The sequence below is a fragment of the Nematolebias whitei genome, chromosome 13, assembly GCF_014905685.2.
Source record: "Nematolebias whitei isolate Nwh7 chromosome 13, NemWhi1, whole genome shotgun sequence".
Classification (NCBI taxonomy): domain Eukaryota; kingdom Metazoa; phylum Chordata; class Actinopteri; order Cyprinodontiformes; family Rivulidae; genus Nematolebias; species Nematolebias whitei.
Window position 1 is genome coordinate 13,429,359 of NC_056510.1, and position 16,249 is coordinate 13,445,607.

Sequence of the window (16,249 nt, forward strand, 5' to 3'; positions counted from 1 at the left end):
TATATATATATATATATATATATATATATATATATATATATATTTGTCTGTAAAACACAATGAACTCTCTGACTATTTCTCCATAATAACACCTTTTTCTTCCCTCTCATCCAGACAATGAACAATGATTAAATCTTCTCCCACAAACATCAGCTTTTCAGTGTTTCTGAAAGCTAATGCTTGTCTTCTAAAACTATTCTTTGTTCAAAGCATCCGATATCCAGTCCTTCTTTCCTTTTGGCAATCAGCAGAAATTGCATACTTAACTGAACTGAAAGCCAAAGTTGTAATGTATGTTCCTTTTGGTAAAAGGTTTGGGAAATTGAGTGCAATTTTACAAAACATCAACATAGATCATCTAATTTTTAATTTTCTCACCCCCACCTAAGAAAAAAAAAAAAAAAAAAGAATAAATTGGCCATCAAGGAAACTATTATACATAATTTTAAACTGTAGAAGAAACTAGTTTCAAGTCTAAAATGGTTTACTACAGAAATATTTATTTTAAAATACTTTATTTCTTTAAAAGTAGTTTAAACATGTTGTGCAGTTTATATGCAACCTGTTAATTACAGTGAAAGCAATGTTTTCCATTCTCAACTCATCTGCTTTGCACAGTTGATATTTTTCAGCACACCTGTTTCAAAACAAATAGGTCACCTCGTCAGCAATCCAAGCTCTGCAGGGGCCTGATAATGACCCCTTCATTTGATGCAGGTGTGTCGGTGCAAAGACACACAAACCCATGTGTGTGCTGACAAAAAAAAAAAAAAAAACTAAAAATTTGACAACCAGTATTCTTGTTCCTTTTGATATTGCTTCATTTTTTTAATGTGCAATACAGCTTAATTATATAATGGCTTTTTTGGCAACAATCTTACTTTGTAATATCTATCAGAAGAGCATTCAGTGTATTTTTAATGCTGTATATTTGCATTTCTTATACAATCTTTGATTCAAGATTAGAGAACATGTCTCCTAAGGATATTTAAAATAGAAGTGCCACTAATTAGACTCGTGAAATGAGCCTCAGGTCTGAGAAAAAAAAAAAAAAAAAAACTGTAGGAGAGGATGTATTTTATACCAAACATAGAATTTGATGCTATGCAGTTAAACCTTGATAAAATCTAAAAAAAATAAAAAAATAACTTTTTGGTAAAACACCAATCAGTCATAACAATATTAACACCTAATACGGAGTACGTTCTTTGTTTGCCCAGAAAAAAAACAGTTCTAATGTTTTAAGTCATGGACAAGGAAACGCTAGATTTGAATGACTGATCTTGGACTGGAATGTTAGCAATAAAGCTTTAATTTATTGGGTGCTTTTCAAAGATGTCATTGGATCCTATCAGATATTTAGTACTCCTCAGACTTTTTATTTTGTTTGTTGAGTGATTCCAAATCAAGTTCTGCAGGATATCTTGTGCTGTTATCAGGGAACCTATGAGGCTAGGGAAGTGCTGTTGCCATGCTACGAGAGTACCATGGTCACAAATATGCATCGATGGGTAAAAAAGTGTTGAAAGTGTTTAAATGCACATAATGATGAGTATGTATCTCACTTTAGTTGTCAGTCATAATGTCATGGCTGATCCATGGGAAGCTTTATAAAGAACAGAGGTTTTTTTTGTTGTTGTTCTTTTTTAAACACCCTGTCCGCCTGGTGGTGTCTTCAGTTCAACCACACACAAAGACAAACACTCTCTAACCTTTAACCTCAGTAGTTACTGAGATGAAGAGTTGTTGTCATAACTACAACAAGTCCTGCTTAAAATATTCTTATCTTTCTTGAATTTTTGCTTTATAGTCTCCAACCATGCCAACCTCAACAAACTGCAAACTTCATTCTACTATAAAATGTTCTTCTGTAGGATTTCCAGTTTGTCTCCTGCAGCTTTCGTGCTTCAAATGGTGAAAACAAGCACACACCTGTGGACCATTCTGCTAATGAACTGCAGGAGAATAAATGGCAGAAGATGACATCTATCCGACACTGGTGCATTATCTGCCTACGGGTAGTTTGTGTTCCTGGTCTTATAATTGCTCCTTGTGCTTTGTGAAAACTAACCTCTATCTCCTGCTTGTTATAGCACTGACTCCTGTGTACCTCCTGAGCCTTGGACCTCACTTGTTCCTTCTAAGCCTCCTTGTGATCTCTACATCCTTCCCTTACCTTCTACCACTTGCCCACAAGTTGTGTGAACCTCTCTTGGACTTTCTCGTTTCTTGCTACTGAAACCATTTGGACCTTTGCCTCTGTGACAACCTTGGACTCCAACAGTAAGACACTAATTGGACATCACATTATCATCAAGCATCTAAAGCCTCCTACTAACTCGGTTCCTTGTCTCCAGGGTTCCAGTCCCCTCCTGATGGCTGAAATTGAAAATAAACACTGTTGAACTTCCTCTGGTATTGGGGTTTCTCATTTTGGTCACTAGCTAGGGCATGGAGCTAAACCTTACATTTTTCTTTTCATGAATACAACCAAGAGCTCTAGTCAGTGCTTCAATTCGTAACATATTTCTCATAAAAGTGAAAATATAATGACAAAAACATTACCAAACTTGTTTTAAAAGTTATCCTTTCCTCCTGGAAAGAATGCCATTTTTCTTTCACATCATGCATCTAATGCAAATAAAGCACTGCTATATGCTCTGATGATGACAATTATTCACCAACACTACTTTCTTAATTCATGCCATGAAGGTTAAAACTTTAGGTTAACGTTTAGCCTCACCCAGTATGATGAAAGTTATTGCAATTCTGTAATTTCACATCATCCCAAAAGCGTAAAAGTCACAAGTAAAGACTAGATGGTTGAAAGACATTTCCCTTCTTATCTATGTGAAAGCACATCCTTCTTTTAGATTAATAATGAAGCCCAGCGCATCAGATATTCAGTTCCATTTTCAGCCTGTCTTTTAGATCGTCACAATCAAGCAACAGTGAGCACAAACTGCCATTATCATTGGGTGAAGATGCTCTTGTGATGGGTAAGGTGACCAAGTCTGTCACTCAAGCTTAAACTGGACATCATCCCAGCAAAGTTTCAAAGTGCCAGCATAAAATCAGATGCTCATACAGTGAATGAGGATTCTGTAGTGTTTGCTGCTCTTGTGTATAAATGAGTGAGAGCAGATTACCTGACGTCGGTGACTTGCTTCTCTCCATGTCAATGGACTGCTGGTTGTCAGTGAGTTCAGTAAGGCCTGAGCCAGCCAATGGCAGCCAAAAAAAAAAAAAAAAAAAAGTATAAGAGATGTAAACTTTCTATTAGATCATTTGAACAGTGGGCACAGAAATCAACATGGTCAGCCACACAAAGCCCAAAGATAAATTGTTGATCTGATAAGTTGTTCCAGTTTGTTATTAAATGTAAAGGTAGAATGTACAGAAATCAAGGTCTTTAAAAATAGTTGGCCATTTATCCTTCGTCAGCTAATGTTTCTCAGGATTAGTTTTGTCCTTTGGGTGCAGGGTGGCTGATTGTCACTGTGTTCTGCACTACAATCTGATTCAAACTATGGAACTAATTTGGGTTCCACCAGATTACATTAAGATGCAAATGTAATTATAATTTGGCATTTAAAGCATGTAGTGCAAATCACGCGATCAAGACACAAAACAAAAACACAAGTCCAATCAGGATCATCTCACATCTCATTACATGCAGCAAGCACAAGTCAAAATAAAGTCCTCTCCCAGCCACATATGCTGACATCACCCCATCTTGTTCATTTTCTTAGTCGAACTGTAAATGTGGAGTGTTTGAGCTGCATTCACTGTGAACTCATTAACAGCCTCACTGAGTTGCCACAGTTAAAACCTTTAACTAATTTAATCATTGTCCTCTCAGTCGTAAGTCCATCTTATTATAATTTTCTTTCTACAAATGACCGGGGATTTTGACAGACGCTCTGACGGAAACATTATTGAAATAATAAATCAAGAATCTCTTTGTAACCACAAACTAAAAGCTTACTTTGGAACTTTTTTCTGGACCCGGTGCATGAACTAGGCTCTATTCACCCCACTAGCTTTGATTTAGTTTAAATATACATCACATGAGTTATATAAAATTTATAACTTGCCCTTACTTAGCGAACTCAAGGCATGACTCTCCTTCTGCAAAGGACATACTGAAGACATGACTGGAATATGAAAAGTTCCATTTAAGGCTAAAGTGACAAGATGGTTATTCAAATATTCCAATCATTTCCTTGTTTTGCTGTTTTGCAGTAGGACCACATCAGTTTCTATGCCAATACTCTGCCTAAATCTGTAACCCACCCATCCCAATCCTTCTGCACACACACACCAATTCACCCCAGCCTTTACTTTATGAAGGCCCGACTTACTCTGATAGGATGTACGGATCCTTTTCTTTGAATCTGAATAAAGGTTAGACAGGCCACGCATGCAATGTTCTGTCAGGCAGGCCCACATGCCCACATCAGCAGCCACAGAGTCACCCAAAGGTGGGAGGAGGAGGAGGGAAAGAGGTAGGATGAAAAAGTGAAAGGATTAAGAGGAGGTTCAAAATTGGACAAGAGGGAAGGGAATGAGAAATAAGTAGCATTGTGTGTGAAAGGGTGAAGAGAGAAAGAAATGATGTCAAGAGGGAGAAGGCATATTTTTAGGAGGGAAGGCAGGAGAGGGTGAGGGGTTGGAGGGGAGAGAAAGAACACACAGGCTTAGAGGGGAAAATAAAGTGAGAGCAAGCAGCAACTGAGTTAGTATCAGGGGAAGACAGACAAGATACCGGATTCTCCGGCAAACCCCACAAATGCTGATGTGATTGATAGTTTGAAGAAAAAACCTGTTAGCAGGAATCAATACTGACAGAGCAACAACAAAAAAATCACTCTTTTGTTGCACCAATTGTTTCATGTCTAAACTTTAGTTGCAATATTATAATTTACACTGTGTCCAGGAAAACACAGTTGGAAATATAGATATAAAATAAATACATTTGACTGACATTTTGTACGTGAACACTGCGTGCACATGTTCAGGCAAACTGAATTCAATTGTTGACCATTACAACGTTATTAATAAACACAAAAATTCTAAGAAAATGAAAGTTTATTTTTTTTTTATGTTTACCTGATTTTTAACAGTATGTGTGAAAAATGGTAAAAATGAAATGTGAATTGAAAATAACTTTGGTAAGTGACCAATTTCATCTAATTTTTAGGTCCTTTTTTGGTGGTAAACAGAAAAGTACTTGGAACATACTGGGATGGGATGTGAACATTACTGCTTCTTTCTCTATTAATACAATTGAAAAAATAAATGGGAAGAAAAGAAAACATCTTCAAGAAAAGCATCATCATTTGCAGTTAAAATTTCTGCCCAAATTTACCCCTAAGAAAATCCAGCTTGCTGTAATAACATAAATAATAGTTACCCAGCCTGCAGCAGCCTTACTTAAAGTGCTGCCTCCAGGACGGTTGCACATCTACAATATGGTTGCACTTATTTTGGCACAATATGCCAATAATAATAATTAAAAAAATAACAAAAGTGCCTCTTGTTGTTGTCAAGGGTTATTTTTATTTTTTTTTTTCAAATGTGCTGTTTGCAACTGCATCTTCTCCTATTCTCAGCTGTTTTGTAATTTTGCTCACCATTTCTTAGAGTTACTAACTGTGAGATTGTAATGCTCAGATAAAACTGCTGCACTCCTCTTTAGAAGATTTAACTTTTTTCTTTTCTTTCACTGACCATTTTTGCTATAACAGTTCAAAGGTAAAAAAAAAAAAAAAAGCTGCTTTGTGATTGCACCCTAAAGCAAAATATTTATTTTTCTTCTAACATGAAATACACAGATATATAAATCAATCTTAATCCTGAGATAATAACCCATTAGAAGTGTGTGGTGATGGATCTTTTTGCAAAAAAAACTAAATCAATGTCATCCAATTGAATTCTTGTATTTTCTCTCATGTTGGTGTTTTGGAGATGGCACCATGCACGATGAACTGAAAGGCAGAAATTAGTTAACATTTCTGCCATTCTTTTTCTTTTTTAATTTTACACAAAGGAAGAAAGATCAAGCCAGAAGTTTGTGTTTGCAACAAAAACTAACTACCTGTAAAATGTTTACACCAAGTTAGGCCACACCTTTCTTGATTAAATTGGTTATGTGTCCTGAAATAATTATATGATTTGGGTTTGTAGAAGTAAAGAATTGTAAAAATCCGTATTTGCCTAAACAATTGTGCACACATTGCAGTTCACAAATACATACCGTGTGCATGTGGTGACAACAGCTAAAAATGTGTCTGGACAGACAAAACACAACTTTCATAGAGACAGCTTAGCAAGCACGCTATAATTTGATGTATTCAACATTTTCAAAGTATTCAATTTGAATTAGCTTAAATAAGAAATTGTTCTGGATCAAATAGCACCAACTGTAAAACACATAACCAAATTTGTGTTTCTCTTTTTCCAATTTCATTCTAAACACTAAACATAAAGTCATTTGCAGGAGTCATTAACAGCCGAGACAGCACTAAGAGCTTTTTTTTAAATTATTTTTTTTAACTAAGGTTAGTTTATAGTCAAATAAATATTTTGCTTGTATTATAAAAATAAATAAATAAATGTTTACTGTGGGTGATGGGGTTGAATACCACTATGGCACATTAAGTATAAATCTGTTTCTTCAGTGGCCACTGCCAGCCAAGAGAGAAAGGAGACAAAAGGGAGGTGGGGGACAGGAAATACAAAAAAGACCTCTGTGGCTTCAGACTCCAGATAAGTGCTCAAGCAAAAGGGAAACTGAGCAAACAGAGAAACCAGATGACAACATGCATATAAATGCCAATGTTAGATGACCCACAACTTGTTAACATGCACCTCATAACATATTGCAAATATTTCTGTTCTGTGATTTTGTGTGACAGAAAAAGAAGAAAACAGAGTTTGACAGAAACAAGCTTTTGCATTTCACTATGAGTATATCCCACAAGTTCAAGAATTTTGTAATAAGGTCAAAAGAATGAATGCTATTATGTGTCACTATATATGATTTTATACAGGTATTGTCATAATGTGCCATGGAGTTTTAAAGTCTTCTGCAGCATATCTAATACTGAAAGCTCATCACATTGCATGCATGTAAAATGAATTACCAGTTTGTACATTAGCAAGACAGGGTTTAAATACAATTATCACTGTAAACTATTCTATGAATCAAAACGGAGCCCGTTTTTAACCTTGCAGTAGAGACGCATTTGAATTATTGTTAGATTATTAAAAACATGGCTTTCAATTTCCACCAATACCTACACACAGACATATTACCAGTTGCATTACACATAATAGAAAGAAAAATAAACTATCTACCAAATGAATGTCTAATTAGTCTCCAAAAATATATCAGAATAGTACAATTGATCGTTCTAACCTTTAAGATAGAAACACATGGAGAAAAGAATATAAAATTGGAGGAAGGACAGGACAGGAGTCTGAATGTGATAACTGAGTAACTGACACTTTGTTGTGTAGAGGTGTTAGGTGCAGTATGTGCACTTGTGTGCAGGTTCCTCGAGGTGTTGGTGTGTGTGCTACCTGAGGTGGACTGTCTGTTCCTACGAGGGGAACGAGTAAGGCGCTGGTAGGGGTCGGTGGCTCCGTACAAATCCAGTGTCGACATGCACAATATGATCGTTTTTTGCAAGTAGTCCACCACTGCTAGCCCATTGCAGTTCCCAAACGCCAAGCTGGACACAAACAGGATGCACAGATACAAAATGGTTTTCATACTGCAGCCAGGTTTAGCTTATTTCCACAAGGCTATTGCCACTGACATTAAAGGTGCAACACGAAGCACTATCAAAGACTGGGAAATTAACGCTGACATTTGGATGCAATTACTGACAACAAAAGCTTGTCTTTATCGCATGCTGCTTGTGCTGCTGTGATCTCAATATTAATGGCAGATTTCCAACAAAATCCATTGCCACCTGTAAACATCTGGAACCTCTGGTGTTACTGATCAAGAGAAATGGAAAAAAAAAAAAAAAAGGAGGAGGCAATGGAATTACCAGGTGGTTATGGCAGCTTTTACTTTCAGCACTAATGAAAACAATGACGTAAATATGTTATGTAACATATAAATGTCTATCATTTCTGTCTACATACAGTATCCATTCAGATGTATGGATTAGATTTTACTCTTCTTTTTCTGTTGGCTGTTCCCTTTTCAGGGGTCACCACAGGGAGTCACCCTTCTTCATCCCACTCTGTCTTTTATCATCACATCAACTGCCTATGCCCTCCCTAATTGCAACTACGAGATAATTAATGTAAAATTGGTAATAAAGTGTACAAAACAAACATATTAGTATGTATTGAATGTTATACGGTGGTTGTATAAGGCATGAAAACAATGCCAAACAATCCACTTTTTTTCTACTCAGTTTTAAAATGTGAAATCAAGCATTCACATGGAAACATCATCATCATTACCGATGTGCACAGCTTTGTTCACCTGACAAACATTTTCCAACACTGAAGTTATTCCTAACTGAAAGCTGCAGTGAAATATTAGGTTTCTTTAAACTGAAGGTCTTGTTTATTTCTTAAAGTGCAATTCTTTATGCAGCAAATGTTGACATTAGTTTTTTTTTTTTTTCAGACAAAATGCCTTAATCATAAAATTAGGAGACAACCTTGTATCTTCACTGCAACTTCAGTAATTGAAAAAAATATATAACATTAGATGGCGAATGAATATATGACTTTGCAATGTAATGATTCTTTTGACTATTTTATAAGAGTCAACCGTCTTTCAATAAATATGATGGATGCAGAAACTTTATTTTTATTAAATGAAAGGAAGAGACATTCTTCTTTTGTGTGTGCCTAAGTCAGTGAGTGCACATTAGTGAAAGAGCCAGCTAAAAACAAGAAAATAAATCAACTTTTTGCGGCTTTATTCAAACTGTGGCGAGATATAGATGAGGCACTTAAATGAAAAATTCAAACTGTGACCCTCAGGAGAGCTGTGATTTTATTAAATTCTGCCAATGAAGTTTACTATTCAAAGTAAAGTCATCAAGTAGCTTTAAAGCCAAGAAAACTAATAAAAGTGTCGTCATTTCTACAATAAACACAACACATGTGCATATTATTTTATTCAATTTTAGCCACAGTCACAGAAAATGTTTGGAAAACTATTACCTAATTAAAAAAATATAATAATTGAAATCATGAGCTCAGCCAATAACAACAAAACCAACTTTTCTCATGCAGGGTTAAAAGCATCTTAAGCTTTACGTGTCCTGTTATCCCCGATCTAGACTATAATGTGTGTAATGTCAAAGAGGTTGCTTCAAAAATAAAGCTTACAAAGTATTGCTCAGCTAACAGGGCCAGACTGTGGAAAAAAGTGCAACCATATGCTGTTCCAGGTAATGCTTACAGTATTTATTGACATGCAACCTTATACAACCTCCTATACCCCTAATGCATAAATCTCTGCTTACATGAATTAAAATACAGCCCAATGAAACAAACAGTCAAAGACAGATGGCCAGCACTATGAATACACAAAGCAGAATGAGCAGTTGTGAGTGATTGTGTTCTCTGGATTAAGCCATGGTTAAATTATGCATGCTCTCTGAAGTTTGATACCAACATCTAACTACTTTGTTGTAGCCAAAGAATAACAATTTAATTAGTGTTAATGATCTAAAATAAATAAAGTGATAAAACAATAAAGTAATCTAAATAAAGGTTGAATTAATTTATACAGCTAGAGGTAAACACAAGTTACCATCTTAGTGTACTACCAAATCCTTGCCTTATACCAGTCTGTTTTGTTGTTATTTTATTCATGTCTATATATTTGACAACAGTCAAATATATGGAAATAGCTAATACAGTTATTAACATGTTTGACTTCTGTAGATATTCTCATTTTGTAACAATAAATTAATGGTCACACGGACAAATACATAGACCATAAAAACAGGCAGAATGGATATGGAGACTTACAGGCCATATGCAGAATTGATATCTAGGCTGGTGATCTGTTGGGGTGGTTCTCCATCGACCCACAGCAGCTGGATGACCAGGTCTGACTGGTAGCCAGGAGGAACTCGGACCACTCGTTCTTTCACCCTTAAACACATTTAAAAGAAAAAAACTTGAAAGATTACATAACCGTACAGTGCATGAAGATGAAAGACACTGCACGATGTATGTATCGCTATGCACCAAAACATGGAGGCTTTCAGTTGTGTCACTGATCCCCTTGCATCTTAAAATGAAAAGTGAAAATGCATTACTAATAATAAAAAAAGAAAATGTTTCTAAATGCATGAAAATGTTCATTCAAGCTGCCTCATGATTGGTTCATATAATGAGAATAAATTGCATTCCCTGCAAAAATGCAGTGTAAATAATTATTGCTGAATGATTTTGCTGAACAAGCTTTGTTGAATTAGGCTGAAAGAAGCAGAAATGAGCATTAACAAGACAAAATTAGCTGAAAAAAGATGACATTAGCAAAAATAAATAAAATAAGCAGAAATAAACTGAAAGGAATAATAAAAGCTGAAGTTCACAGAAAAAAAGCTGAATGGAGTCTTGAAATTGGCCAAAAGTAGCTGAAGAAAGCTAAAATGAGCACAAAGAAGTTGAAAAAGTAGAACCAGAACACAATGTACAATGAGAAGTTAAAGGTTTTAAACAGACCAAAGGATTTGAAGGATATGAAGTGAGCTCAACTCATCTTCAGAGACTAAAATGGCAGAAAAAGTTGCACCAAAATCAAAAGTCATAGCAGGAATGTCCTGGATGAGCTGAACATTTTGATATATGAATTGTTGAAATAGCACAATTATTGTGCTAAAAGTGCCAAAAAGTGCACAGAAAAATTATAGTGGCAAAAATTGTATGGAAAAATGAAAGCAGCAAAACAGAAAAACAATAGTGTGAACACCTAATAAGCATCCACACAAATATACTGGCTTATGCTTTAATCTAAGAGTCTTAGGTTCAGGTCATTGGGTTCTACTTCTGTAGAAACTCAGGTTGCACACATGCAGTGGGTCCTTCAGGTGGTAATGTCTGTTTGAACAAGTTACTTCATAAAATATTTTCTCAACTGCTTCAAGACCCACAAAAATCTTGTAAAAAATGAAACATTTGTTGCTGTCTGCTGCAGGACATTTATAATGTGTTTGCTAGGATCTTACTTGAGGCAAGGGACACTGTCTTTGGCCCCCTCCGGCGTTCTGCTGCCCGGGCTGACTGGGTATTGATGGTGTGGTTGGGGTGAGTGCGAGCCTGACTCTGAGAAACAGGGATTGTTTTCATTTTCTGAAGGCGTGATGACATCCTCAGCATCACACTGCAGGCGTACTTCTAGCGCCTAAGGATGACACGGGAACAGAAATGAATGAATCTATACTGTAGCAGCTACAAAGGGGAAACCAAAGCAATGCTCAAGCAAATGCAGTCATCAGAAGGTGATCAGTTTGACTCATTTTACGTACCACTATCTGAGTGTTGGCATCATATTTACTGAAGCGATACAGGATGATGTGAGCGGAGATGCCGACTACACAGAAGATTCGACTCTGAGGGCACCAGCTGACCATTTGAACAGCAAAGGGATCTTCTTCTACCAATTCAGCAGCCCGACCCTCACCAGGCTTTGGCTTCTCAAAGACTTTGGAGGTTTTCAGCTTGTACAACATCTGCAGTGTGACTTTTGGAGCAAATTTAGAGAAAACAACATGCCAATCATATTCAAACATAAAGAAAAAGAAAGGTGAGTTTGATAAAATAACAGTTTTATGCATTTTTAATTCTAAACCCATTTTATCTGTGATACAACTATAGGTATTGTATCTAAATATAGTTGTGCAGCATATCATACTTGTATGACTGCTATTAATTTTCTTTGTGGCAGTTTCTTTGAGCCAAAGGCAGAATGGAATTGACTCATTGTGAACCTCAGAAGAAATGATTGTTCTTTGAACTGCTGCATGGGCAACAAAAACCTGAGATGAACAAAACACATTATTTCTGAATGGTTTAAGGAGTAAGAAACACTTTAGGAGAAGACTTACATGCAGATGCATCCCAAAATTTTATTGATCCATCAGCGTGTCTAAATGAAAAGGTAAAAAGCAGACAGAGCCATAAACTACAACATGTGCATCTTTAAACTTGGATACAGTGACACAAATTATGAACTAAACATATCAGCTATCATTAAAGTTTTTAAACCCATAATATAAATTATCTCTGCATGTGTTACCACATTGAAACAGTATGCTGTTTGAATCAGCAGTAGTCATATTATTTCTGTTATGAAAGCTGAAAATCATATTGAATGATTGCTTTATTCTGAGATGATGAAGTCTCTATGATCTGACATTTTAAGCCATTTACTCTGTGCAACACACAGAAAACATATCAGTATCAGAGGTTGATTGCCTGTCGGTGATTCTGTGAGTTTAACCTTAAAGAAGACACCCCCAGTGTGCAAATTTAACAAGTTAAGGTATTTGCCAGCAGCTTTGGCAAAAATGAATACAATGTATCTCAGACACCCTTACAAGTCTTAGAGAAACATGTATTTACATATAGATGCAATTCAGTATGGGTCACCAATCACAAGATCGTGCTTTTTAACATGTAGTTTTTAACTCCAGCATTTTTCTGATTTATTTGTCCTCCAACTCACCCTGTGATGATGATCTCTGGATAGGTGTGAGAGCCTAATGTCCATGTTCCTCCACCAATCGGCCACTCCTTATTCAAGAGAAGACATTTAAAAAAAATAAAAAATCAAAGTATCTATTTCATCTAGTCTCAATGTTCTATTCAAAAACTCACAGTTGCACATTTTAAATTGCCCCAAAGACATATATTTCCAACAGTAAAAACAAAAACAAGTTGATTGAAATAAAATGTGGGGAAAAGGAAACCCATCACTTTTCCTCAAGTTTGAGCAGCAGTTATGATGGGAGGCTTTAAATTTATTTATTGTCCATTTGTTTTTATTTATTTGAAATTCAATCCTTGTGCCTAAATGTGTTATCAAACAAGACTAAAAAGGTTGAAAGTCAAATATATCAGAATCAACAGTATCATATTCTCCCCATAATCCCCCTATTTTAACCTTATGACTGTAGCCAGTCTTCTTGTGTTTCGCTCCTATAGAGTAGAGAATAGGGATGATGTCTGGAGGACAATCTGCGAAATAAGCTGTGCAGGTAACGGGAGACTCATGGACGTCCATTGGGTAAGGGTTCTCAAACACGGGGAAACTGCAAGACACAAACATATTTTATGGCGTATGATTCATGGTTATAGTGAAACAACAGAAAAAGTCATTGGATTTAAACAGTGACAGCATCTTGCTTCAGCAGCTTCATCCGCAAAATGCATTTTGGTAAAACAATGTTAAAATGCTTGTATTCGCAACAAAATGTCTTTAAACTACATGAGTGTACTACATAATTTGTAATGAAAGCTTTACTCATTAAACAGCTGACTTGTTCAATCTGTGCTAAAACACAACTAACTGCTGATCAATGAGCTGAGAATGTGTAATACCTTCTTGGTATGTTACAACCACAGCTACCAAGAGACATTTGTATCTAATGAGCATAATTATAGAACCTAATTTACTAAGCCAGCTAATTTATACTTAGATGTTGTGGTACTATTCAAATGCACTCCCTAGGCTTGAGTGTTAATCTGTAAAAAATTATCATCAGCTTCCTTCATCTTCACAAAATTCATTGGAAACATGCTAACAGAGGTGATAACATTTTCAGCTTGAGAGCCAAGTCACCTGTTTGTTTAAATGAAAACATATGAGGTGAGGCCATATTCATGGCAATCTGTTTCTTTTTAAGACGTTTTCTTAAGCTTTAATATTATATGTTGTTGTTATCTATTATTATTATATATTATCTATTTTTGTTATCTTAAGCTTTATTGTTTTGTACATTACTTCGAATTTAAAAGCATTTTTTTTTACAGTAGTTTATCATTGTCTACTGTTTTGTTGTCTGTACTATTATGTTCCATCTAGAACAGGTCTCTCTTGTAAATGAGCCCCCGTGGCTCAATGAGGCTAACCTGTATAAATAAAGGTTAAATGAGGAAAAAAATAAAAAAATCTAGTTTATAAAGTAGCGGAAAACAACTTCATGAGAGATTTGAAAAACTGATAAATGGTTTCATAGGGAGCAGACTTTAAAGTCTTCTGGTTTATGATTAATATGCCAAGTTATGAACAGCATGCCTTCTTATTTGACTTTTTCTAATTCATACATTTTTTATTTTTTTTTTACATACAGTGTAAAATACATTTATTTTGAGTGTTGAATATTTATATTATTTGATATGGTTCAAATTTTTCAATTAGTTTTTTTTTTTTTTTCCCACCCAAATTTAAAAGTATTATCAAAAACATGAGTCATGAGAAAGAGCTATCTTGCTTTTCCCTACAAAGTTATAAAAAACAATTTACTTTAGGAAAAGACATGCGATGATGTTATTCTCTCAGAACGTGTCTACACAGAAACAGTTTCCCGAAAACCTTTATTTTTTTCATTTCTCCGTTTTCAAAAATATCTCTGCAAATATGTATTATTTTAGCACAGGAACACCAAAGTATACCTACAATGCTGTCGTAACAATGCCAGACCTGTACAAGGCACTGTAACAATGCCACAAAAAGCAGGACTAACACACTGGGAATAAATTGTAAACACTAGAAAAAGAGGAAGATGCCCTTGAGTTGTAGACTAAGAGGAAGAGCTATGACATCATTGTTTTCAAAAAGTTGCATTTTGGCTGTCTACACAAAAATGCAAGGGTGGCAATTCAAGATGTTATAATAAATAAATAAATAAATAAATACAAACTTTTCAGACTCCTCAAATACTGTTCCTGTGTGTATGCAAGAATAAAACAAAAACTAAACAAAACAAACAAAAAAAAAATAAATACATAAATTGTGTATTCACACAGAAAAAAACAAGAAAATAATCCAGTGTGGACAGCAGCTCTGTTTGTGTTCTCCCATTGTTCTATCCCATTTGCAACTGGTAAAAGATGTGACTATGTACAATATGCAAAACACGTACGTGCTCTGTGTCAGATCCACTACAATTAAGTCCTTCTCCAACAGCACTACCACAGCGTAGGGATCCTGGATCTCTGTAAAACAAGTTCAAATGAGAATAATGTACATCTAATCATATGATAACATTTTAATAAGTGAAGTTGTATGGCTATAGTAAAATCAAAATACTATAGAAACCTATAGAGTTTTGATCTAGAGAAGGTAGTGCACATTAAACAATGCCTGGTTAAATTTTGCTCAATTTTGATGTGCACCAAATCTTTCTGCATTTTACTCACCGTTATTATAAGGAGTCTCGCAGAGTGCCATAAACTCTACAATAGGATAGTCCATCTCCAGAACGGTCATAGCTTTGCCATGCATGATGGTCAACGCTGGCCGTCGCCCTGCCTTATCGTATGAAAGGCCACCAGAGAAGATAACAAAAGGCTCACTGCTGGAGATGAAGAACAGACAGAAGGGCTTTGCTTCACTTTGTGTCAATCCAAGCAGTGCAAACTGACAAAGCAAAGCAATTATTAGGAGGAATATTTAAAAGATGAAATAAACTGTTTGAAGAATAAAAAATGTTTTCATGGTTAATCACCTGCTTATAATTCTTTTGATAAAGAAAGTTTGTGTAAACTGAAGGAATGGATAAAATGATTGTGTGAAAATGAAATAAAAGCTTTTTTTTTTTTTTCCAAGGTTATCAGAATGTGGATAAGCAAACGGTTTATATAACTGAATGAATTCAGCTGGCTTTCATCTCAAAGCTGACATACTAATTAAAAAAAAGTAATGAATGACACAGAAAACATGTGCCATCAGGACACATTCATATGAAGTCAAGCTTTTGGAACTTGTTTGAAAGCACTCACCTGTTTCTTGAGGTTTTGTATTCAACTTTGAGAATGGGTTTACATGACTCCTTCCTCCCATCCTTCTGTATCTTTCCTGAGTTATAGAACATAGTTAAAAAAATAAAAAAATAAATCACATTTACTTAAAATGATATTTTTAAGTATAGCGATTGTATTTTGGTGAGTTTTCAAATTGTATTATTACCCCGGTCTAAGTGAATTCAAAGGGAAAGTTTCCAGTTTTCTTCAGTAGTACTTGATAAGCATA

General features: G+C 35.3%; 1 protein-coding gene across 1 annotated transcript in view; it reads right to left on the reverse strand.

Moving 5' to 3' along the window:
• Positions 1-16,091, reverse strand: part of stxbp5l (syntaxin binding protein 5L) — a 55,294-nt gene extending 39,203 nt beyond the window's left edge. The window contains exons 1-11 of the mRNA XM_037686115.1: positions 16,000-16,091; positions 15,418-15,575; positions 15,141-15,213; positions 13,160-13,307; positions 12,722-12,789; positions 12,102-12,142; positions 11,523-11,737; positions 11,223-11,398; positions 10,018-10,143; positions 7,588-7,739; positions 3,150-3,215 (exon numbers count right to left, since the gene is read on the reverse strand). Of these exons, the coding sequence (XP_037542043.1) occupies positions 3,150-3,215; positions 7,588-7,739; positions 10,018-10,143; positions 11,223-11,398; positions 11,523-11,737; positions 12,102-12,142; positions 12,722-12,789; positions 13,160-13,307; positions 15,141-15,213; positions 15,418-15,575; positions 16,000-16,091 (1,315 nt within the window). The remainder of the gene's footprint in view (positions 1-3,149; positions 3,216-7,587; positions 7,740-10,017; positions 10,144-11,222; positions 11,399-11,522; positions 11,738-12,101; positions 12,143-12,721; positions 12,790-13,159; positions 13,308-15,140; positions 15,214-15,417; positions 15,576-15,999) is intronic.
• Between the last annotated feature and the right edge of the window lie 158 nt (positions 16,092-16,249).